Source organism: Zophobas morio, unplaced genomic scaffold (genome assembly GCF_036711695.1).
Source record: "Zophobas morio isolate AGI-343-1 ecotype UQ-CSIRO unplaced genomic scaffold, CSIRO_AGI_Zmor_V1 ptg000451l, whole genome shotgun sequence".
NCBI classification, from domain to species: domain Eukaryota; kingdom Metazoa; phylum Arthropoda; class Insecta; order Coleoptera; family Tenebrionidae; genus Zophobas; species Zophobas morio.
The window spans coordinates 316,941-341,472 of NW_026972554.1; the positions used below are offsets into that span (position 1 = coordinate 316,941).

Here is a 24,532-nt window from a genome sequence, read left to right on the forward strand (position 1 = left end):
GATCTGGAAAGGTTTTTCTTTATAAAATACTCCCTTACTAATAATTATAAATTTCTAATTAAAAGAAAAAAGAAAGAACTTTTGAAACTTCTAGAAACTCCTGAAGAAAAAAGAGCCAGAAGGTTGGCTAAAAAGCTAGCTAAACGTAAACAACTTTCAGGAAATGTGGATGGGTTTTTTTATTTTTTATATTGTATTAAAAATTTTTGTTAACTTAATAGAAATTTGTATATAGTTAAATTTTTATTTTACTACAATAAATATATTATATCCATATAAAGCCTTGAAGAGACTATCGGCGGCTACAGCAATCTTAACAATCCCTTCGGTGATACGCGTTTAATGAAGAAATTTGTTTGGGAAAAAAAAATGGAATTGGACAAAAAAAAATATAATTTAAGCGATAAACAACTTGAAATTTTGGAGGCAGAACGTTTAATAAAAAATAAAGTGACAATTAAATATTTATATATTTATTATAATCAATTTTAATCTTAAAGCATATCTATAATTTCTATTATTATTAGGAATAGTATAATTGTTACTAGGGTTTTTTCTTTAAACTTTTTTATTACTCAATAGTTTGAATAAAACTTTAATATAATAATTAATTTTAAAAATTTTATTTAATGTTTTACTTTCATATTAAGTATTAATTTCTCTCAAATTTTTTTAATTTTTTTTTTATAAGTTATTAATTTAATTTTTATTTAAAATAAATTTATTTTATATAAAACAGTTTTATTAACTTAATTATCTTTGCTTATTAGCTCCAATTTTAGTTTTTCGTTTGTAACTATAATTTTTCTAGCTTTTTTATAATTCTTTATTAGTTTGTTTCTATATATATATTTTTAAATTAAAAATAAGGAAGTTTATATTCTTATATATATTTTATAAAATAATTTTTTAAAAAATAAAATTATTTTGTTTTATAAATTAATAGTTATCCAATTTATAAGTTTTTTTTCTGCTTAAAAGTAAGTTATATATTTGATTTCATCCTTAACTTTTATTAGTATAAATTTTTATTTACAAGAATTAAAAAATTTTTTAAATTATGATAAATTTTTGTTATAATTACAATTTTTTAGAGATTTATTTCTACTAAATAGTAATTTAATTTTTTTTAATGGGTTTTTAAAGGCTGAACTTGAACGCGTAAAAGAAAGAAGAGTTGAAAGAGAACGAGAAATGTTTGAAGCCGAAAAAGAAAAAGTTTATTTTTTGTATAAATTGCTATACTTAATTTTTTAATTAACAATTTTGATTTTTTGTAATTTTTTTTAATTTTTTTTTAATTTATTTAAAATTTATTTAGATTAAATTTTTAATTTTATTTATTTTAAGGATGTTTTTGAATAATAATAAGTATTTAATTTTATTATAGATTTTAGTTTCGAATTTACTTCTTTTTTACTAATTTTTAAAATTTAACTTTTATTTGTAAACTAAGTTTTTTGAAATTTCTTTTTATATTTCTTATTCTTAAAATTTATTGTTATTTTTTTCTTTTTTAATTTATTATTAATTAATTTAAATATTAAAATTTTTTTTGTTTAATTTACTTTTATTTTTATTAATTTTTATAATTTATTATAATATACTTTATTCCTTTTGTTATTTCTGATTTGTTTTTAGTTATTTTTATTTTCTAATAAAAATATATTTTATTTGGTTTATTTTTTTTTGAATTTAATTATTATTAAATAATATTTTCAGTATTTTTTTAATTTTTACGGAATTTTTAAGAAATTTATAAATATTTTTAATTTCTTTTTCTGTTAAGCAATTTCAGTTTAAAGTTTATTAATTTGGATTGACCATAATAATTATAGTTTCAAATCTAAGAAAATTTATTTTCGACTTGAATTCTATTTCTGCAAGTATTATTATAATTTTAATTATTAATTTAGTAACAGAATTATATAAGTCACTTTTAATGATTATTAATTTATAAGTAGAGGTTTTTTATTTATTTTAAATTTAATTTTTTTCAAAGGTAATAAAAATATATAAAATTAGTTTTAATTATTTGATCTAATATTATAAATTAGTTTTGATTGAGATTCTCTTTTTGCTTAGAAATTTTTTAAATAGAAATACTACTTTTTTATATTAAAAAATTTATAGTTTTTTCGAAATTTATTGTAATTACTAAATTTTTTAAAATTTTTATTGATTTATTTTTTTGTAAAGTATACATTTTGTTTTAAAATTTTTCCAAAACATAATTTTTTTAAATTAACAAATTTTCCATTAATTTTAATTTTAATAATATTTTTATACATCTTGAAAATTTTATTATTTAATTTTTTTAAATTTTAGTAAAATTTATTTATTAATTTTAGTAATTTTTGTAATGAATTTTTAATAATAAAATTTACTATTTAAAAAAATTCCATATATATATTAATTTTTATTTTTATTAGTAGTTTTTAAGTACTTGTTATATTATTTTTAAAATTTTATTTTTTGTTTTCCTAAAGAAAATTTTATTATTTTAAAGTTTATACTATTATTTTTGATTTTTAAAATGTTTTGTATCATTTATATTAACTTATTATATAAATTTTATTTTTTTTTATTTTCTTGAAGGTCATTAATATTTTTTTGGATTATTAGAATGTTTTGTATTATATAAATTTCAATATATAATTTTTATATTTATTAATAATTTTTTTATATATTCATTTTTTTATTTAAATTTTTTTAGCGTTAATAAAATTTAATATTGATTAATAGAACTATTTATATATTAACAAACTTTTATATATTAATTTTAATTTTAAAAATTTTTATAAAGTTAATATTTATTTCTGATTATAAGATTTTTTTTATATAATATTGAAATTATATTAACAAACTTTCTATATTTTTTTCTAATTTTTTTAAAGTTAATAAAATTTATTTTTGGTTATTAGAATGTTTTGTAATAATATTCATTTCATGATAAAGCTTACAAAATTTTATATTTTTTATTTTAATTTACAATATTTTTAAGTATTTTATTTTAATATTTTTTAAAAAAAATTTATTAGAATTTTTAAAAATTAATAAAAATTTATTTTTGATTATTAGAATTTTTTTTAGTAATATTTATTTATTAAAAAAAATATTTATATTCACAAATTTTGTTTTTATTAAATTTTTTTCAAGTATTTTAATTTAATTTATATATAGTTAATAAATTTTATTTATATTATTATATTTTATAATTATTTTTATTTAACAATTATTATTGATTTATATTATTCTCATAATAATTTTATATGTAAGTTTATTATATTAACAAATTTTAAAATATGTTTATTATTATTGTAAATAAATTTTTCAAGTAAATTTTTTTAATTTTTAAATCGTTATTTTTGATTTTTAGTATATTTAATAATTTATTATAGTAAAACTTATTATTTTAACAAATTCAAAAATGATCATTGTTATTATTAAATTTATTTGTATATTTTATAATTTATATATGATTTAAGTATATTCGTTTATAATATATAATAAAGTTTAATATATTAACAAATGTTTTATAAAATTTTTATTTTTATAAGTAATGAATTATCTTTATAGAAATTTGGCTTTATTAATTAATTTTTTTTTTAGATTTTTAGTACATTTTATAACAATTTTATTAGAAAGTTTATTATAATTGAAAATTTTCTAATTTTTAATTTTATTTATTAATTTTATTTAAGCTTACTAGTATTTTAAATTTTTTAAAAATTTATTATAGGTTTTTAGTATATTTTATAATAATTTTTAATAAAGTTTATTATAATAACAAATTTTGAAATATATTTTTTGTTATATTATTATTAATTTTATTAGAATATATTGATTTTACTTAAAATATTTTTAATTATTTCTATATTAAAATTAACAATATTTTTTGATTTATAGTATTTATAATAATTTATAAAGTAATTTGCTATATTAACTTGTTTTAAGATATTTTTATTAGAATTATTATTATTTTCTTAATAAATTTAACAATAATTTATTATATAATTTTAATAGCATATATTCAAATATATTATCATAGTTTATTAACAGTTTTATTCAATTTTATTAATTTAAATTTAAAAATATTTATTTTTGATTTTTAGTATAATTTTTAATAATTTATAATAAAGTTTATTATAATAACAAATTTTCAAATAATTTTAATTAAGTATATAAATTTTTTTTTAATTTTTCAGAATTTTATTTTTGACTTTTAGTATATTTTATAATTACATTAATATATATACAAATTTCCAATTATTTTTTTTGTTATTAATAATTTTCCTTGAGTATGTAAATTTAACTTAATTTTTTTTCTAATTTTAAAAATGTACTTTTGATTTTTAGTAAATTTGTAATGTTATATAATAAAGTTTATTATAGTTACAAGTTTTTATATATTTTTTTAATTTTTGTTAATATTAATTTTACATACAAAACTTTAATTTAATTTATTAAATAAACTTAATAAATTTATTTTTAATTGTTAATTTATATTAAAAGTTTTTTTTATATTATATTTTGGCTATTTTAGTATTACTTTTGCTAATTATTATTTGTACAGACCAGACAAGCACGGGAAAGAGAAGAACTGAATATGCTTGGCTGGGAAAGTAAAGAAGAGCTTGTAAGAAATTATTATTATTATTAAATTTAATTTTTTTATTATATTATTTAAATTTGACAGTGGAAGTGTTATATAATTATAATATAAGCAATAGAAACCTAAGGAACTTTGTATTTAATAACTTTTTTTTTATTACTATTTTTCATTATAAAACTTTTTATAAAAGTGATAATATGAAAGAATTCATAACTTTAATACATAATTATTAATATAAATAAATTAACTATAATAATGAAATAATATTAATTAATGGAAGTAATTTTTTTATTTTTATAATGAACAACAAACTTTTATTATATAAACTTTTTATGACAGAAAGTTAATAGAAATATATAAATGAATGAAACATGATTTTCTATTTTATTGTAAACTAAAGGAAATAATTTTTTAAACTTTCATTATATAAATTTTTTTAAAAAAATAAAATTCACTAAAATAAATAACTATAAATAACATTTTATTTATTTTATAACTTTTATTATAAAAATTCTTAAAGATATTCAAGTTTTAACGATTAATTTATAAATATATGATATTTAAGAATATATATATTAAAATTTTTTTTAACTTTTATTATATAAAGAAACTAAGTTATTGGTTGATTTTTTAAAATACAATATTTTTATTTTTTCTTTTTTATTGTTTACATATAGTTCGCTTGATTTATTTTTATTTCCTTGTCTTTGGCTCGTGATAAGACCACACTTTTTGTTTGTATATTTTATTGCTTTAGTTCTCTTAGTATTGCATCTTTATTTTTATTGGCTAATAACAATTTATTATTCGTCCTTTTTTCAATAACATAATGGTACTTTTTTTTTTGGGTAAAATTATTATTATTAATCTTTTCATTAATAGTATTATTTTTGTTATTATTATTATTTGAGAGTTTACATTAAATTAGTTCCATATTGAACAAGCCAAAATCCGAAGCCGGATTCGTTTTGAGGCTGGAAGAGCAAAACCAATCGATATTCTCGTTAAATATATCGAGACCAATCAAAAAGAAGATGATGTTGATGTTTGTGAACCTTATAAGATTTTTAATGTAAATATATTATGATTTATTAAGAAAACCTTACGTTTTTTATATTGTTTTGACCTTTTTTTATATGAAATATTGTTTTATATTATTTTATTAAAAAATGATATTCTTTTTAGGATCTGAACCTTATTGATACGGAAGACTTGCTAGCAGATATAAAACTTTATTTAACTTTTGCTGAAAATATTGAATACTGGACGGTAATAATAATAATAAGTGGTGTTGGCGCTTTTTTTATTATATAATATTAACGAAATTAGTAAAGATTGTCATTAAGTAGAATTAGAAATTTTTGGGCCAATCAAGTATGTAAGGAGTAACTTTTAACCAATAAGATTTTGTTTTAAAGGATTTAAAACTTCTATGCGAGCATCGACTTGAAGAAGTAAAAAGGGACGCGTTACTTCGTGATCCAACTAGTTAATAATAATAATAATATTTTTATTATCTTTTTTACTTATTACTATTTATAATTAACTATTATTATTGTTTACATAGAAGTTGTTTTAAAATAATATAAAGTATATAACTATAATATTACGTATTTAGTGATTATTGTTATTAAAACAATTAAAATTGTACAATAATTGCAAAATTAATTTTATTATTATTTATTTTTTTATATTATGGTAAATATTGTTATTCGTTAAAGAAGTAATATAAACAACAACTTGAATATATAATTTTGTTAAACAATAATTATTTTTATATTTTGTTTCTAACAATTTTATTATAAAAAATCAAAAATAATTTTTATTTAATTTTAACTTTTGTTATTATTATCAAAGCAATCTAAAAATATTTGAAATATAATTTTTTATTATAATTTTGACTTTTATTATTATTATTTTGAAAACTATATAAAATTTTATTATTTAAATTTCAACTTTTATTATTATTTTTAAAATAATTGTAAATGTTATTATATAAATAATATTAATATTATTATATGAATTTTTTTATTATTATAATTATTATGTTGGGTTTGACTATAATTTTAACAATTTTTATTTGGTTATAATTTTTTTATAAACAAATTGGTATATTTATATTTACATTTTATAAATTATTTTTAATAATTTATTATGTTTTTTATTATTTATGGGAGAACTTATTTTATTACTAAAGTAATTAAAAAACATAATTTTTTATATAATTATTTTTTCTGGAATAATTATTAACAAAACTTTTTAAATGTAAAATTATTATTATCTGAATTTAATTAAACTAATTTTCTTTTTCTTTGGTAGAATTTATTATTACTACTAGTACAATTTCAAATTTTTTTAACGATTATTATTATTGGTAATAGTACTTTCATAATAATTACTAAAATAATATGAAATATATAATTTATTTTTATATTACTTATTTATAATAATAATTTAAATAACATTTAAATTGTTATATGAATTTTTTTGTAACAATTATTATGAAATAAATATAAATTATTTATTAGTATTAATTATTTTTGGTGTATTTATGATTTTTAAAACAGTTTCAAATAATTTATTATATAAATTTTTGAAAAAAATTATTATATTTAATGTTTATTTTATTATTAGTTTATTTATTATTATTGCAATAATTATTAATTGTGGAGCACTTTTATTATAATTTTTTTTATTGTGGCTATTATTTTTATTATTATTTTTATTTTAGTTATACACTCATAATTATTAATAAAATAACTTCAAGTACTTATTTTATTATATTCATTTAATGATGATAAATATAAAAATATTACGATGATTTAATATAAAATATACAATTCATTATTATTTTATTACTTTTATTATGAAAATATTTTATTATATTACTTTTTTTATATACTTTTTTATTATTTATGGTGTTATTTTTATTGTTATTATTTTTAATATAATTTTAATGATTTTATTTATTATTATTATTATCAGAAAAAATAAAATACTTCATTTAGTATTATTTTTTAAAACAAAATAAAATATATTATTATAATTATGTTCATAATATTTTTTTTATTCATATATTTTTTATATTTTATTTCTTTTATTATAATATTTAATTTATTAAAATATTATTCCTTTATACAAGTTATCATTTAGTACTACTTTTATTATTATTAATATAATATTACGTTTATTATATATTTTATTATCATTAAAAGTTTTAAATATTATATTATTTTTTTATTATTATGATTATTATTATTTATTTTGTTGTTTAATTAATTTTTTTGTTATAATTATTATTTTTCGCTTATTATTATTACTTTTGTTTGTATTAAAATTTTGTTCTAACCAATCTTTTACCACAGATTATTATATTATTCTAGTTTTGTTGCGATTATTCTTAGTTACTCCTATACTTTTATTATAATAATTCTTATAACCATTATTAATTATTTTAATGATGATTACACTTTCGTTTTTATATTATCATTATTTAATTATTAATTATAACTTTTACTTTTTTTTACACTTTAATTATTATCATTGTTATCTTTATAATATTTAAACAATTTATATCTTTTATTACTATATTATTCAAACTAAATGTTTTTATAAAACCATCATAAATTTTAATTTATTCCATTTTATCACTAATAATACTTATTACTTTTATCGATACTTTTTATAATTTGTCAAAGAAATTATTTTTATTATTATAATTTTTATACTTACACTAATTTTCTTTTTATACTAATAATTTTTTCGTTGTTATATTATTATTAATTATTATTTTTACTCCTACCAACACTTTACTTATTATTAATTATATAATAAATATTCAAAAAATTTGTTATTATTTTATCTTTCAATTAATTAATTTTTTTATTAATTATAGTTATTTCCATCATCACTTCATTCATTAATGTTTTTTTAATTATTTTTTTATATATATCTTTTATTATTATTTTATTTAAACTAAATATATGGAATTACCAATAATAAGTTATTATTTTCTTGCTCTAATATTATTTATTTTATTTAATATTAATAATTATAATATTTATCATACCTGTTAACATTTTAATTATTATTATATAAACTAAGTTATTTATAAAATATTATTAATATTCAGTTTATTATTATATTAAATTTTTAAGGTATTAAAAAATAATATAAATTATGTAATATATAATATTTATATAATAATTATTATAGTTTTTATTATTATTTAATAATATTATTTTTTATGTATTATTGAAATATTATTACTATTATCTGAAGAATCTGCTCAGCATTGCCGAGCCTTTGATAGCGGTTTAAACGAATCAGTTCGCGAATCTGTTAAGACCATTTTAGATGGTTTATGATTATTATTATTGTTTGCATATCAATTTTCTTCTCCTTCTTATAGTTTTATATATTATTATATATATTGTATATTAATTATTACATAAAATTATTAAAATATTTTATTTATAATTATTATATATATCTTATATTTTCTATATATTAATTTATTATTATTTCTATAGGTATTAGATACTATATTTTTTATATATTTATATTCTTATCTAAACTTATCTATTATAATTATTATTAAAATAGTATACTATATTATTTATTATTTTTTATATAGTAATAGTATAATTATTAATTTTTATTATTTTTTTATTATTATTTTTTTATAGAGTATTATTTTAATTTTTAATATTTATTATTATTATAATTATTATCGATTAAAAATCTTCTATATAAGAATTATTCTTGTTACATATAGTAAATAATTTTTTATTTATTTATTTATTATTATTACTGTTATTATTTTGCGTATTATTATAATTTATATTATTATTGCTAATAAATTTCTTATAAATATTTACATATTATTATTTATTATTGGTTTATATAATTTTATATTCAAAAATTATTTTTAATCTAATCAATTTACATATTATTATTATTATAATTTTTATAACTATAAATTTTATTTATTATAAATAATTTGGTTATATATTAATATTATTATTGGTTATAAGTTTTACTTATTAATATTTATATTTAATTGTTTATTATTATATATTTTTATATTTTCTTTATATAATACTTTATTTAATTATTATATTATTTTATAAAATAATATTATTTACTGTAAATTTCACTTTATAACGTTAATATTATATTATATATCAAAATTTTTAATTATTATATATTTATATAATTTTTATATAAAAATATTATTTACTAAAAATTAATTTACATAGTAATATTATTACAATTTGTATAACTATAAATTTTTTTATTTTAATATTATTGTTATATATATTACAATATATTTTACTTTAAATTTTTATTTTATGTTTCATTTTATTATTATTTTATATAATTTACATATTTTTATTTCTTATTATTATTTTTATAAAATTATATTATTTTACTATAATTATAAGCTATATTGGTTATTATTTTTACAACTAAAACTTATTTTATAAATTTATTATTATTATAATTATTTAATAATATAATTTTATTAAAGTTATAAATTTTTTCACATAATAAATATTATTAATAATTTTATATGAGGTTATTACATTTTTTTTACTTATTATTATTGTTATATGTTAATATGATAATAAGTTTGAATTTTATCTTACAAATATTATTAAAAATATTCTGTATATTATATATACTTTATTGTTATTATTATATATAAATATAATCGCAATATAACAATTCGTTATTATAATTATAATTTCTTTTAAAAAATATTTATTTTGCTTGAAATATTTTTTATATTTATTATGTTTATAAAATCATTTATTATTATTATGATTTATTTTTATTTCTTATTTATATAATTTTTTATATATTATTTTAGTCCTTTTTATTTTATATTTTTTATTTATACTTTTATTATAAATTTTTTTATATTATTATTTTATAAATAAAAAAAATTTATTTTTTATTATAAAATTGTTTATTATTATTATTTATTATTTATTATATTTTATATACTAGGAATTTTTAATATTATAACATTTATTTATTATTATTAGCTAAAGGATTATTATATATTTTATATTTCAATATATAGTTATTCATTTTTATTGCTATATACTTTTTGAATTGTTTTGTTATATTATATATTATATATTCTCTATTATTTTTCTTTATGATAGTTATTTTTACATTTTAATAAAATAAATATGACAAAAATTTAGTTTATTATTATGATTATTATTACTTTTTTTAATAGAATAAGAATTTTCATATTTTATTAAATTATTAATATTTTCATATTTAATATAATTATTTACTTTTATATTATTTTATTTTTTATTGAATATTATTTTTTTTTTACTTATTATTTTTTTTAATTAAAAAAGTATTATAATATTTTTTTATAATATTAATTTATTTGTATTTAATATAATTATTTACTTTTATATTTTTAATATTTTTTTTACTTATTTTTTTTAGTAGAAAAAGAACTATTATATTTTATTACAAATTATTTATTATTTTATTTATTTACTTTTTATCTTTTTTTAATATTTTATATTTTAAATATTATTTATTCTTTAATATTATCTTTTTTTCCTTATTTTTTTTTTTTAGGAAAGGGAACGGGAGAGCTCAAAGCCTTAAAAAATTCTATAGAAAAAAAATTAGCATACGAAAGTGACCACGTTGACGTTGCTTATTGGACGGAATTGTTGAATCATTTGGATGTTCATATGGCAAAAGTTTGCTTTTATTATATTTTTTTTGCTTTTTATTACATTAAATTTATTTTCATATGTTTATATATATTTATTATAAATATATCATTTTATATTTACTTTAAATATATTTTATTTAATCCTATGAATTAATATATTTTATACAATCTATGTGTAATTATATTTATTTTTATTTATTTAACTGTTTTTATTATAAATATAATAATAATTTATTTTATAATTTCATATATATAACTTTATTTATTATTATTATTTTAAATAAGTTTATAGGTATCTATATTTATTTCTTCAGTTATTATAATTTTTTTATATTATATTCATATATACCTTCAAATATTTTATTTTTGAAAAATTTTAGTATATATATTTATATATATTTAGAATACCATGTAATATTGTTTTATTATGAAATAATAATTATATATACATAATTTTTAGTTACTATAAATATTTTGTATTCATATTCACTTTCAGATATTTTTATTTTTATTAATTTTTGTACAATTATATATTTTTTATATTTGTTATTTTTAGAATTTTTAGAATTATATTTATACAATAATATTTACATGTCATTATTATTATTTATAACTTTATTTCTTACTTTTTATGTTTTTTCAGGTATTTATTTATATTTATTACTATCATTAGTATTGATATTTCTACATTTATTATTTTATTTGTTATATAAATTTTTTATTATTTATTTGTAATAGTCTTCTACGTATTTTTGCTTTTTTTATAATTTAATGATAATTATTTCCTTGATATTTTATTATTATATTTATATTTTCAATTATAAAAAGTAAAATTTTTTTATTATATGAAATTTTTAGTGTTTATTATTATTTTTTATTTATATGCTTTATATTATTTTCAAACTTTTTTCTATTTTCATATTATTATAGTCCGTATATATTATTATAAGAAATATATTTAATATAAATTTTAATTATATTTAATAGTTTTTTTTATACATTTTTATATAATTAATAATTATTTTGTATAAATTTAATTTTTTTTTTGTTACTATTTTTTATGCTTTCGTTTATATCTATTTTATTGTAAATTATTATGATACATAATAATTACTTTTGTTTAAATTTAATAGTTATTTTTTATAGAATAACAATTTTATTTTTGTTTATTATATTTAAATTATATATTTATCTATAATTTTTTTTATATACTCAATAATTTTAATTATAATTATCTACTTTTTTATATTAATTTATTTATTATTGTTATATAATTTCTTTTTCTATTTAAATATTTATAATTAATATTGTTATATATTTCAACAATTCATTACATTTTTATTAAATTTATTATTATTTTCTTAATAGATTTATTATTTAATATAATTTTTTTTTAAAATATTATTATATTTACTTATAAAAATCTTTCTTATTATTTACATTAAAAAGATTATGAATATGTACTATATATTATTATTGTATTATATTATATTTTTTTATGTATATATTTATAAACTATTTATATATAATAGTTTATACATATTATATTTTATCATATATATATAATAGTTTATCTTTTTTACTTATTTCTTATTTTTTATAAGTATTTATTTATATTTAATAGTTTTTTTTGTATTATTAATTATTATAAACATATATTAATTTTTTTTATTTATATCTCATAGTTTAACTATATACATATTTTTTTATTGTTATTTTTGTTATAAATATTTATAGTTTATTTGTCTTATTTTTATATTTACTTATTAACAAATAAATAATTGTTACTTTTTATATTTATTATTGTGTATAATAGTTTTTAAAATTTATTTTTTGTTATTACTAATTTTTTAATACTTATTTATTTATTTATTATTTATATTTAATCGTTTATTTATTAATTTTTTTATCATTAGTGTACTTTATTATTTCTTTATAAGAGTTTATTAATATGTAGCAGTCTTTTTAATTATTATCTGTTAATAATATAAACGGTTAATTATATATTATTTTTAATACTTTTTTATATGTATTTAATTTTTATATAAAAGTTATATATATATAAATTTATTTATTTTATTATTTACATATATTTACTATTTATATGAGAGTTTGATACATAATTACTTATTTAATACTTCTCTATATGTATTTATTATTTATATTTAATTAATTATTCGCAATTTCATTTATATTTAATTATATAAAATTTGTTATTATTGCAAATTATTTTTTTATTTGGATATATTAATAATTTTATTATTTTGTATTATAGTATAAATTTCTTGTTAAATTGTTTTTTTTATAATTTTAAAATTTCAATGTCTTTTATTTTTTTTCATGTTATTGTTATTATTTCTTTTTAAGTTTTATTTATTATTTTTTTATGTTTAAATTTTTATTATTATTATATTATTATTAACATATTTTTTACAATATATTTTTTCTTTTTTTATTTATAAATATTTTCATATTTATATTTAACATTTTTTTACTACTTTATTTTTTAATATACTAATTTATGTATTTATATCTTTCCCTTTGTAATTATTTATTCTCTTTATTAATTATTTTTACTTATTATATTGTATATTCATATTTATTTATAGGCTAGACTCACTGAATTTCATGCGACTATTCTTCGCTCAAAAAAAAAATTTCTCGAGGCAGAGACCATGGAACAACTACCCGATCCCATTATTAAAGAAGAAAAAAATAATGAAATCGACCAACCTCGTGAGACTATTAAACCTATGGAACCCGAGACCCACGTGGTCGACGAGGTGGGTTGTAACTATTTTTCTTATTTTTTTTTAACAATATAATATAAAATTTTTATTATTTACGTTAGTAATGGTAGTAAATAATAATAATAAATAGTAAGTAAAATAAAGAGCATATGTTTCACTAAAATAAATAATAAAATAAACATGATTAAGTTAAAAATAATAATAAATAAAGAAGAAAAATATCAAGGGAAATGTAAATTTATATTATTATAATTATATTATAATTATCAAGAATATATAGAGAAAGAAATAGTGAAAGAAAACATACAAATAGTATAAACCAAGATAAGAGTAAAAGTTGCAAATTGATTTGCAGTACACAATTTATTAATTGAGCATCCTATTTAAGATATTAATTGCACCATTTTAGAAAATTAAATTTATATTGAGTGGTTTTAAAAATAAGCGAGTCCCGTTTATTTGAGTGAACGTAGCTTAAAGGTAGACGCAAATTTAGCATAAACAGGATGGTTTTACTGTTAATAACGCCTAAAGCGAATTTATAGTTACCAATAGTATAATTTGCTATGGGGTGAATATTTTTTATAATTGAAAAACATAACATAATTTAAAAAGAAATATTAATATTATTTTATTATCATTATTATTTCTAACAATATTATTTTCTTGTTATTATTATGTTAGAACAAAAGATAAACAATACAACCTTTATAATAAAAATAAGTTTATAACAAATTAAAAAAATTAAAAGTGAAACAATATAAATACTTCAATGAATACTAATGCAAGCTATTAACCTTTTTTTCTCGTGAATATATATTTTTAATCCGACTCGTTTTTGGTCTTCAGGTGGCTCGCCAGCACTTTGTTTTGCTGCGTTTTTTATAAGCTTTTTCTATAAAAGATGAATCTTTTTTGTTACTTCTTTAAACTTTAAAGTGCCTCTCTTGGGTCTAAAAAAAATTAATAGTTTAAAGTTTCATAATAAAAATAAACAGTAAATAATAATGGTAGTTCTGTCAATAAAACAAATAATATTAATAAATATAGTAATTATAAGAATATTAAATAATAATAGTAATAAATACTAAAACGAACATAATGCAAATTATAATTAATAATAATACTAACCAATTTGCATCATTATATGCTTAAATTGTTACGAATTTGTTTTTAAATTTAATTTTTATTATAATTTTTTATAAAGTTGGAAGTGCCTTTAGAAGTTGAAGGCATTTATAGCCCTCCTCTTTGCCCTTCAGAAGATGATGAGGTATTTTGATTATAATTCGTAATATATTCAAAATAATAATAAATCATTATAATTGACTAAAAATATTATAATAACCAATGAAATTTCATAAAAATTCCATTAAAAAGAGCTAAAAGTAGTAATATATATTCTTTAAAAATACAGTTACTATGTTGAATAGCCGGTTATAATTAATATAAGCAAAAATTATGTAATTTTTCTGTTTAGAAAAATATTCGTGATAATTAATATATAATGAATATAAAATTTTAATTAATGATTATAAACCAATAAAAATAGTGATATATATAAAATGCAACCAATAGATACTAATAAAAAGTTAAAATTTTTATATGAAAGGGTCAAAAATAAGCGGTAACTTTTGATAAAACAAGGTGCGCACGTGTCTGCGTTACAAATCTTATAGGTACCACGTATTTATCGCGTTTGGTTCATGTGACCTTCCACGTTTTACATCCTTTATATCACGTGATCAAAATTATATCTGTTTTGTTCCTCGTCGCGCTTCATTCTTTTTATATTTATAGCGAATGGTGAAGACAAAGAATTGTCAAAAATTTGAACAGTTTATTGTTATTATAAGGAAATTTTTTTTTTTTAAAACTTTTATTAAGATCCCTGTTATATTGATAAAATAATATAAAACTTTTTTTTATTTATAAAAAATACAATGGTTTTTATATAATTTATAAAGTTAAAAAGAATTTTAAAGTCTACACTAGTTTATTTTTTTAAAAAAAGTTGTCTATATATTATTTAAGTTTATTATAAGTAAAACAATAAGTTATATATAAAAAGTTTTATTATTTATTTTTAAATTTTATTATTTTTTATTAATATATATTAAATATTTAACTTTTTTATATCAATTTAGCTTTTTTGTAAATATAAATAAAAATTATTTTATTATTAATAAATTTAATTATTATTACTATTCTTATTTAGGTTATTACTTTAGAACAATTCGTAAAAAACCTGAAAATCCAAAGAAAAGCCGTCTGGGAAGCATTTTGCCGGAACTCCAACTCAATAGACGAATCATCAGACGCTCAGGTATTTAAAACGGTTGCTTTTGCTTTCACCTTACAAAACATATAAGTTGGTCCTGTTTATAATTAAGGGGGATGCGTGGGTTGAACGCCAGAGAAGTAAAGAGCTTGAGGAAGATGAAGAAGAATTTAGAGCAGAAATTCAACTTCCTCATCAAGTTTATTATTTAATTTTATTTTGTATTCTTTATTATTTTTATTATATGTTAAAAAAGGTATCAAATATTTATGAAATTTTTATTATAAGCTGTTATAAACTTAAAAATATAATAAATTTTTTATAAAAAATAATATTGAATTAGAAACCTTTTAAGAATTAATATAAAACTAAAATGTGAATAATATTATATTTGAAATAATAATTTTATTAAATAGTAATAAAAATTAATTTTTATAAATTGATTTTTTTTATACATTAAAATTCTTTTTATAAAAATAATAATAAAATAATTAATTTTAAAAAATTTGAAACTTGAAATATTTCTTATATAAAAAGTAAAAGATTATGAATATATTAATAAAATATAAAATTAATAACGTAAATTATAGAATTAATAAAAGAATTTAATTTTTTATTTTTATAACAATAAACAAATTTGAAGTTATTAAAAGAATATAATATTTTATTTCTATAACAATTATAAAAAACTATTAAATTTATAATATAAAAATAAATAACTAAAATGAACTTTACAGAATATTATTTATTAAGGAAATTTTTTATGTAAAGTTAATTTTTTTTATTTACTTTATTTATTATTTTTATTTATTATTAGTATTATTATACAATAGAATATTAAAAAACTTATTAAATAAATATCTAAAATATTTTATTATGTTGTATAAAAATAAATAATAATAAAATAAAACTTAAAGAAATTATTATATTAGAAAATATTTCTAAATAGTTAAATAATATTATTTATTATTATTATATATATCTTAATTTAATAATAACTTTATTCTTCACTATAATTTTTATTATATAATAATAATATACTAAACAAATTAAAAAAGAAATGGAAAAAAATGTCAAATTCATATATTATTATTTTTTAAATTTTTAAAAATAAAAATAGAACGACTTTTAAATAAAAATTTGTTATTAGAATATGTTTTAAAAAGTTAATTATTATTACTCATTATTATTATTTACTATTATTATAATAATATATTTATTTATTTTGAATATTTATATATTATTATAAAAGCTTTACTTTTGGTCTGATAAGTACCGCCCGCGGAAGCCACGTTACTTCAACCGCGTGCACACCGGCTTTGAGTGGACCAAGTATAACCGAACTCACTACGATTTTGACAATCCCCCCCCAAAAGTTGTGCAGGGCTATAAATTTAATGTACTCTTGTTTTTTAAGGCAGTTTATATTTATTCAAATACTATTATTATATTTTTTAGTATTATTATTTTACTTCCATTATATATTTTTTTCAAAATATTATACTTTTATTATTATTATATATTGTTTATTATTAAGCTTCTATAATCGGTCAGCTATTTGTGAAATTCATTATTATTTCATGCAAATTTTCGTAATTATTATTGGTCCTTTTTTTAATCGATCACATTGCTATATTTTAGTTGTTTTATCCGGATTTGATAGACCGAAATAAGGCGCCAAGTTATTCTGTTTCAGTAGATAAAGAAGAGAAGGATTTTTGTGTCATACGTTTTTCTGCGGGTCCTCCTTACGAAGTTTGTATTATTACTATTATTATGATATTATTGTGGTGGTTATTATTATTATTAGGATATCGCCTTTAAAATTGTTAATCGTGAATGGGAATTTTCTCATAAAAGAGGTTAAATATTCTTATCATTATATTTATTATGAAAAATATCCCCTACATCTATGATAATTTTTTATATGAAAAAAAGGTTTTCGTTGTCGTTATGAAAAAGGAGTTTTTCAACTTTGGTTTCATTTTAAACGAGACCGCTATCGACGATAATAATTTTTTTATAATAATAATAAAGCTTTATTTTGTTATTTTTTTTAGTGTTAAGAAGATTTAATATTTATTTTCATACAAATAAATTTCTAATAAATAAAATAAATACTTTAAAGAAAATAAAAAATTTTAGACCAAATGAAGGTGCTATTTTTTTTAAGCTTGAGGTTAAAGATATGTCATGTGCAAAAAAAATTCATTAAAAATTATTACCATGAAACTGCTAATTCTGAGAATATTATTGATTGGTTGGTAATACTGTGCTTAAAACACTATTGGTCAACTGAGTTATTGAATGAGTGATGCAAAAAAACACTAGCTTTCGTTTATAAGCTATCATCGAAGGTTTTGTATCAGGTGATATATAGACTAAAACGTCATTGTTCTCGGGAGCGGTCTTAAATTTTAGCTTGCAATTGCTAGGTATTAGTCCCTCTATGACTTTTTCAATCCCCTTAATAGTATTAATTACTACGGCTGTTAATATATACCCGCCGCTCTGTTTCGATTGTGTTTAAGAAAATGAAATCTGCCATATTTTTTTTAACTGTTACATAATAGCATAAAATTTTTTTTATTTCTTTAGCTATCATGGACGTTAACTTTTATCGTGGGCGGATATGCTTTTACTAAGTAGAAGTTTGTAAGGTATTTTTCTAATGCAGAAGAATCTAATTCCTTTGTTTGATATATTCTGCTTCGCATACGGATTTTAAAAATTTGCTTTCCATTGAATATTAGATTTCAAGTAAACGCATATTTCGCCACCTTAATATTTGTTATTAGAAAGAAAGTGTAGATGTTTCGGTTTAAAGTAAATATTCTATCACTTTTTTTTTAAAAAATGTATTACATTTATGACCTATAGCCTATGCCTGGCCCGCTCTTTTGCTTAGTAATTCCCTAATTTTTGTCGTATTGTTCACTTAAAGTTTGATAACCTTTGACTAGTTTGGTTTACGTAGCTTAAATGTAGTATTGTATTTACTAAGTGTGTTTATATTAATTCATATACCGAAACTTCAGTATTAAATTTTTTGGTGGTTGAAGATCAAGTTATAATGATTATGAATACTATATAAAGATCTTTGCCGTTATCTCATTTAGTCTTATTCTTTTTAAATGTCTTTTAAAAAAGCTTTTGCGTTATTAAGAATTTTACAGTCACTCATAGATATACCAACTATATTGTTTTCTATTATTAATTATGCAAACATAAAAACTTTATTTGCAACTAATAATATTTCTGTATCCTAAGATTTAGGTCTTTATAAAAAGGACTAGCGTATATTTTAGCTCATATTCAGAAATACTACTTGTATCACACGCTTAACATATTGTTAATCCTGTCGCTAATTTAGAAAGATTTTATGTAAAGATTTAAACGAAAATAGATTGTATATGGATATTTATAATTTTTGAGATAGCCAAAAGAAGTGTAGAGATGACATAATTTAGGTAAAACGTGTTTACTTTTATTTTAAAAGTTAATTGCAAACTAAAAATATAACCACTCTCACTGAGACCAGCGGTTTTAGTTATATATAGTGATATGATGTATCATGAAAAAAAAGTTATAACAAAATAATTAAAATTAGTTTACAAAACACAATATAAAGATGACTCGGTATTTATTTAAACTTAGATATTTCTATGGCAAAAATGTTCTTTCTATTTAAAGTATATAGAGATGGTTACAAAGGAGCAACTAATTTTACCATTTTCTTAATTTCTTTTCGCCTTTTATTTCTTTTTAATTTTGCAAGGTTTATCGAGTTTGATAATTTCTTTGCCTAATGGGCTCTCAGATATTTTATTAAGTCAAATTTAACTTTATCAAAGCTTTAATTACTTCCTTTTTAGTAAAACAATTTATTTTTTAGGGTTTCTTTTTTGTATAAAAATAAAAGTTTTCGTTTGTGCTTGTGCATCGTTATTTAAAAACTTTTTAGTATTTGTTTGAATGTGTTTAGGTGTTTTCATAGAAAACATCAGGTTGCCGTCTAAAAACCTCTAGCTATTAGTCTAGCTTATAATAGTATATACTCTTCAATAAAAACGTTAGGTGCGGTAATGATTGTTTTAATGGGCTAATGAGGAAAAGTGACCAAATACAAAAGGATATACAAAAGTATAAAATTGGAAAAAAAAAACGGACAAAAATTTAATATTGGTATCTTTATCGCTTTAATTTAAGTATATTCATGGAAACCTTTAGAGGTTAGTATTTTAAAAACTTTAAATATAGGAATTTTAGTGGTCTTCTATCCGCAGTGGAAAGTTATAACATGTAGGACCAAAGTTTTTTATATAGTATAACGATTTGTGTACCTTTTTTAACATTATATGCCTTAAGTTTTATAATGGTAAAAGCTCAATTTTTGCTGTTATCTAGTATTTTTAGTTAAAGGATTTGTATATTGTATTGGTATAAAGTTAACTAATAAACCCGGCAACGCATCCTATTTACTATTATCCTTTTATTTCTTCTCGCTTAAGAGTTAAAATAAATTTTACCTTTAAAGTAATCGAATTGCTCTACAGAAATACAAGAGCAGTATTTAAAAAGTCAACCTAAACGGAAATTTAATGCAAAAAAACTTAAAAAAGAAAGTTGAAAAAGAAAATTAAAGAGCAACGCAACGGGTAACTGAAAAAACGAAGTATTGTGTGTAATTATTGACCTTTCTCTTACCGCGTCATAAGACGCTAAGTTTAGTTAAATAGCTAAGCGGGCAAGAGCATTGTAGTAACAAGGAACTAAAGCTACCCTTTAAATATACAGTCTGCAGTTCGGTGCTTTCTATTATGTAATCCATGTTTCTTGATACAGCTTTGTGCATTTATTGATTTAAAGTCTTTATAATGTTTTATGCAAAAGCAATTATAATATTTGTCTACGATATAAACGAAAGTAAAAAGATTATAAGGTTGGACTAATTAAAGTCTCACAAGGAGTCCGTGGACTCCGTGGAAACATGATGCCTGTATTTCATTGGACCTTGCTTACCAAAAAAGTTGCGATTTTACTTAACTTAAAGGCCTTAGAGTGGTTCTTAACAGTTTAAAACTAGAATATATTTTTTTCTCATCGATTATAACAAAATTCTTTAACTTTATGGATAAACTAAAAACGAAGATTTGTACTCTTCAAACTAAAGAGTTAAATATGCTCTCCTCTTTGAGGAATCTCGAAGCACAAATAGAGGCGTTTGAAAGAAGGCACGGACTCAAAGCTTTTCTTTAGTTTTTTTTTTTTTTTTAATAGTATTTTTTATTCTAGTTATATAAAAGATGCAGAAAAATATAAAATTTTAATGTGCTACTATAATAAAAAGTTAGTAAGTTTTTTATATACTTTCATTTTTTTTTATTAATTTTTTTATAAAGTTATGTTACTTAAATATAAAGTAGTTTTTTTGTCTCTGAAATAAAAACATCATGTCGTTTTACTTAGAAACACACTCACCAAATTAAACTTAGTATGAAAATTTATTTCAGTGTTTTTACATTTCATTTCTTGTTTTTATTTCCCAGTGGATGTGAGGAAAAAGAGCACTTAAAAACTGAATTAAATGATCCTTCTTATAATCATCTTTTCTCCTTTCTTCCACAACTTCACCTTTGGTATTATTATATTTAAATAAAAAGTTTGAGGAATTTCTTTTTTGGAATTTCTTTACATTACTTTCTTTTACTGACAATGTTTAAGTTTTAAGTCTTTTTTAACTACCTTAGTAAGGCTTTAAAAAAAGTTTTTAGATTTTTTTTGTACTAGTATTAAAAGCAAATATTGTCTGATTATATACGTTTATAAGTTGTTATTTGTTTACAGCTTGTTTTAATAGAGTCTCTCTTATAAAGAAACTAACGAGACTTATGAGGGATGAAACTTCTAAAATTGTTATCAAGTGTTATTACAATATTTTATAAACAAACTTTTATAGTCTCTTGTCTTTTTATCATTTATACTTACTGTAGACAGTTAACGATGTTTACATGATAAAAACAAAAAGATTTTATTCTTTTATGAGTCTGTGTATATATAAATATTTAAAATTTTATTTTTTTTTTTAATAATTTTTAGGTTTATAATTGTAAAAGTCAGGTTTAAAAATATATATAATATAAAAATAAGTTAATTTAAAATTAAACCGAAAAGCTGGAAACATATAAATATAAAAAAGCCAATAAAAAGAAAGAATATGTACGAATGCCCTCAACATGGCCTATTTTTCTTATAATTTGTAAAGAATGAGCAAGTATTTACTAACAGGCGTCCCAGCGAATAATGCTTTTTCAGTCTAATTTAGCCATTATACGCTCTTTACTTTTTAACTAGAGCAGCCTTTAGGAATTAAAATTCTTTAAAAATGTTAAAACACCCATCTTAATATTATTCTAGCTTTTAAGCTGTTAGAAAAAATATACTTAGTCATTAATAACTTTAATTTTGCAGGTTAAAAGTTATATCAAATAGGTTTGTCGAAAGCTCCATAATAATTAGTTGGATAGTTTTAGAGCCACCTGAAAGCTTGAAAAGAAGGCTGCATGCGCTATTCCATATTAATATTAATTATACTAGAGTTGTACCCTCAGTTATTCAGCTCTCAATATATACAGTAACCAAAAATTTTCAACCCTTTCAAGGTGTTTATTTTCTTATTGGGGCCCCCAGCCGTATAGTTCGTCAAGCTAACTGTAGCGTTCATATAATAAAATGGAAATAAGAAGGAACCAGGTTATAAGATTCTGCAACCTTACCCAAAAGGCAGGGATGTGAGAATTGGGTGTGTTGTCCACAAAAATATGGCACCACCTAATTGTTAGTTCGTATAATACATGCAAAGATATGGTAACGCGCGCGCAACAAGATTCCCACGTGCGTCCCTGCTGGACAGTAATATTTTAATTTTTTTTTTCGCAAATACCTTCTGGCTATAGCATGTTGCCGGACAAATTTTTGGATGGAGAGCGAGGTTAAATACGTGATCATCAAAAACCGAAAGAGAGTATGGCGTCGGTAAAAAAACGAACTCCCGCCCTTAAGTTAGCGCCTCAATGCTCCCAACCGCTAAGCTACTCCGACAACTTTCGATCTTGGTACGGGGAATTACGTGGTTAGTCTGTAGAATGTGCTCTTTAACTTTTTTATAGCGATTGTGACAGAGTCTTTTAAGACAAACACAGCCCCACGGGAAAAACCAATTTTATCTTTCGTCGCTTCATAAATTCCTTCGCACTTCCAATAGCTTAGGCTTTTCATGTAAAATAAAGAGGGCCTTTCTTTATGACGACTGCTTTTTTAGTGTTAAAAAGTAAGTCTCTCTATTATCACACAATTTTCTTCAATTTACTATTGGTCTCGGAAATAAATAGCTCACATCCATCTTGGTTATTATTCTCACCTGTTGCTAAAGCATTTTCTGCTACACCGTATACAAATATTCTTGAATAATCCTAAAATTTTTAATATAGATGCATCGTTGATCGCAAAGAACTTGCACAAAATAAAGAATAAATTGAGTAAATTTAATGTTTCTTAGGTTACCTCACTAGTGTGTAATCGTTCTGCAGAGAGAGAAGGTGTGCGTTTGTCCATCCTTTTCGTTATAGCTGGAGCCGCTGCATCGTTGACATCTATTTATGTAATGGCAATTTTCCTTTGAAAGATTTTTCCATTTTTTAAAGCTTTTTAAAGCTTCTTATTTTATTTTACCTCATAATAAGGCTACTCTTTATTTGTTCTTGTCCTCGGAACAATTTGAGGTAATCCGCCATTCCTCTGCCGTATCTCCAGTTGGAGGTATAACAAGTCTTCAATTTTAATACGTAAATTTGTCATTTCTAAATAATTTTCAGATAGGTCTTCATCCTGAAGAGCTCATAAAATAGTTTATTTATATATGTTCTGATGAAATAAGTTTTTTTAAATTGGTGAACTTAACATGTAATTAACTCTATAATGAACTGAAACTAGGGATTTGTTCATGCCAATTTTCACTTTTAATTATTTTTTCTTTAAAGCCTTTTTAAGCTTTTATTTATAAGTAATACCATAAGTACTTCCTATACTACTACTTCTACGTTCGTTTGCTTGGAATACCTCATGATTTTTTTACAAGTTTTACAACCCAAAGGCTCATTTATAATGGA

At 18.0% G+C, this 24,532-nt stretch overlaps 1 protein-coding gene across 1 annotated transcript; it reads left to right on the top strand.

The window, feature by feature from the left end:
* The first annotated feature begins 387 nt into the window (after window positions 1-387).
* On the top strand, window positions 388-18,247 carry LOC135120950 (splicing factor Cactin-like). The gene is made up of 15 exons (XM_064045275.1): window positions 388-450; window positions 1,147-1,218; window positions 4,577-4,639; window positions 5,544-5,687; window positions 5,801-5,884; window positions 6,034-6,103; window positions 8,897-8,974; window positions 11,231-11,358; window positions 13,943-14,116; window positions 15,291-15,356; window positions 16,302-16,409; window positions 16,477-16,563; window positions 17,617-17,763; window positions 18,006-18,119; window positions 18,175-18,247. Exons 2-15 carry the CDS (start codon window positions 1,195-1,197, stop codon window positions 18,229-18,231), a joined length of 1,344 nt encoding a protein of 447 aa, XP_063901345.1. The 5' UTR covers window positions 388-450; window positions 1,147-1,194; the 3' UTR covers window positions 18,232-18,247.
* The last annotated feature ends 6,285 nt before the right edge of the window (window positions 18,248-24,532 follow it).

Coding starts and splice junctions, on each gene's coding strand:
- LOC135120950 (XM_064045275.1), top strand. CDS start 1,195: ATGTTTGAAGCCGAAAAAGAAAAA. Junction 8,975..11,230: donor TGTTAAGACCATTTTAGATG/GTTTATGATTAT, acceptor TTTTTTTTTTAG/GAAAGGGAACGGGAGAGCTC. Junction 11,359..13,942: donor TGGATGTTCATATGGCAAAA/GTTTGCTTTTAT, acceptor ATTTATTTATAG/GCTAGACTCACTGAATTTCA.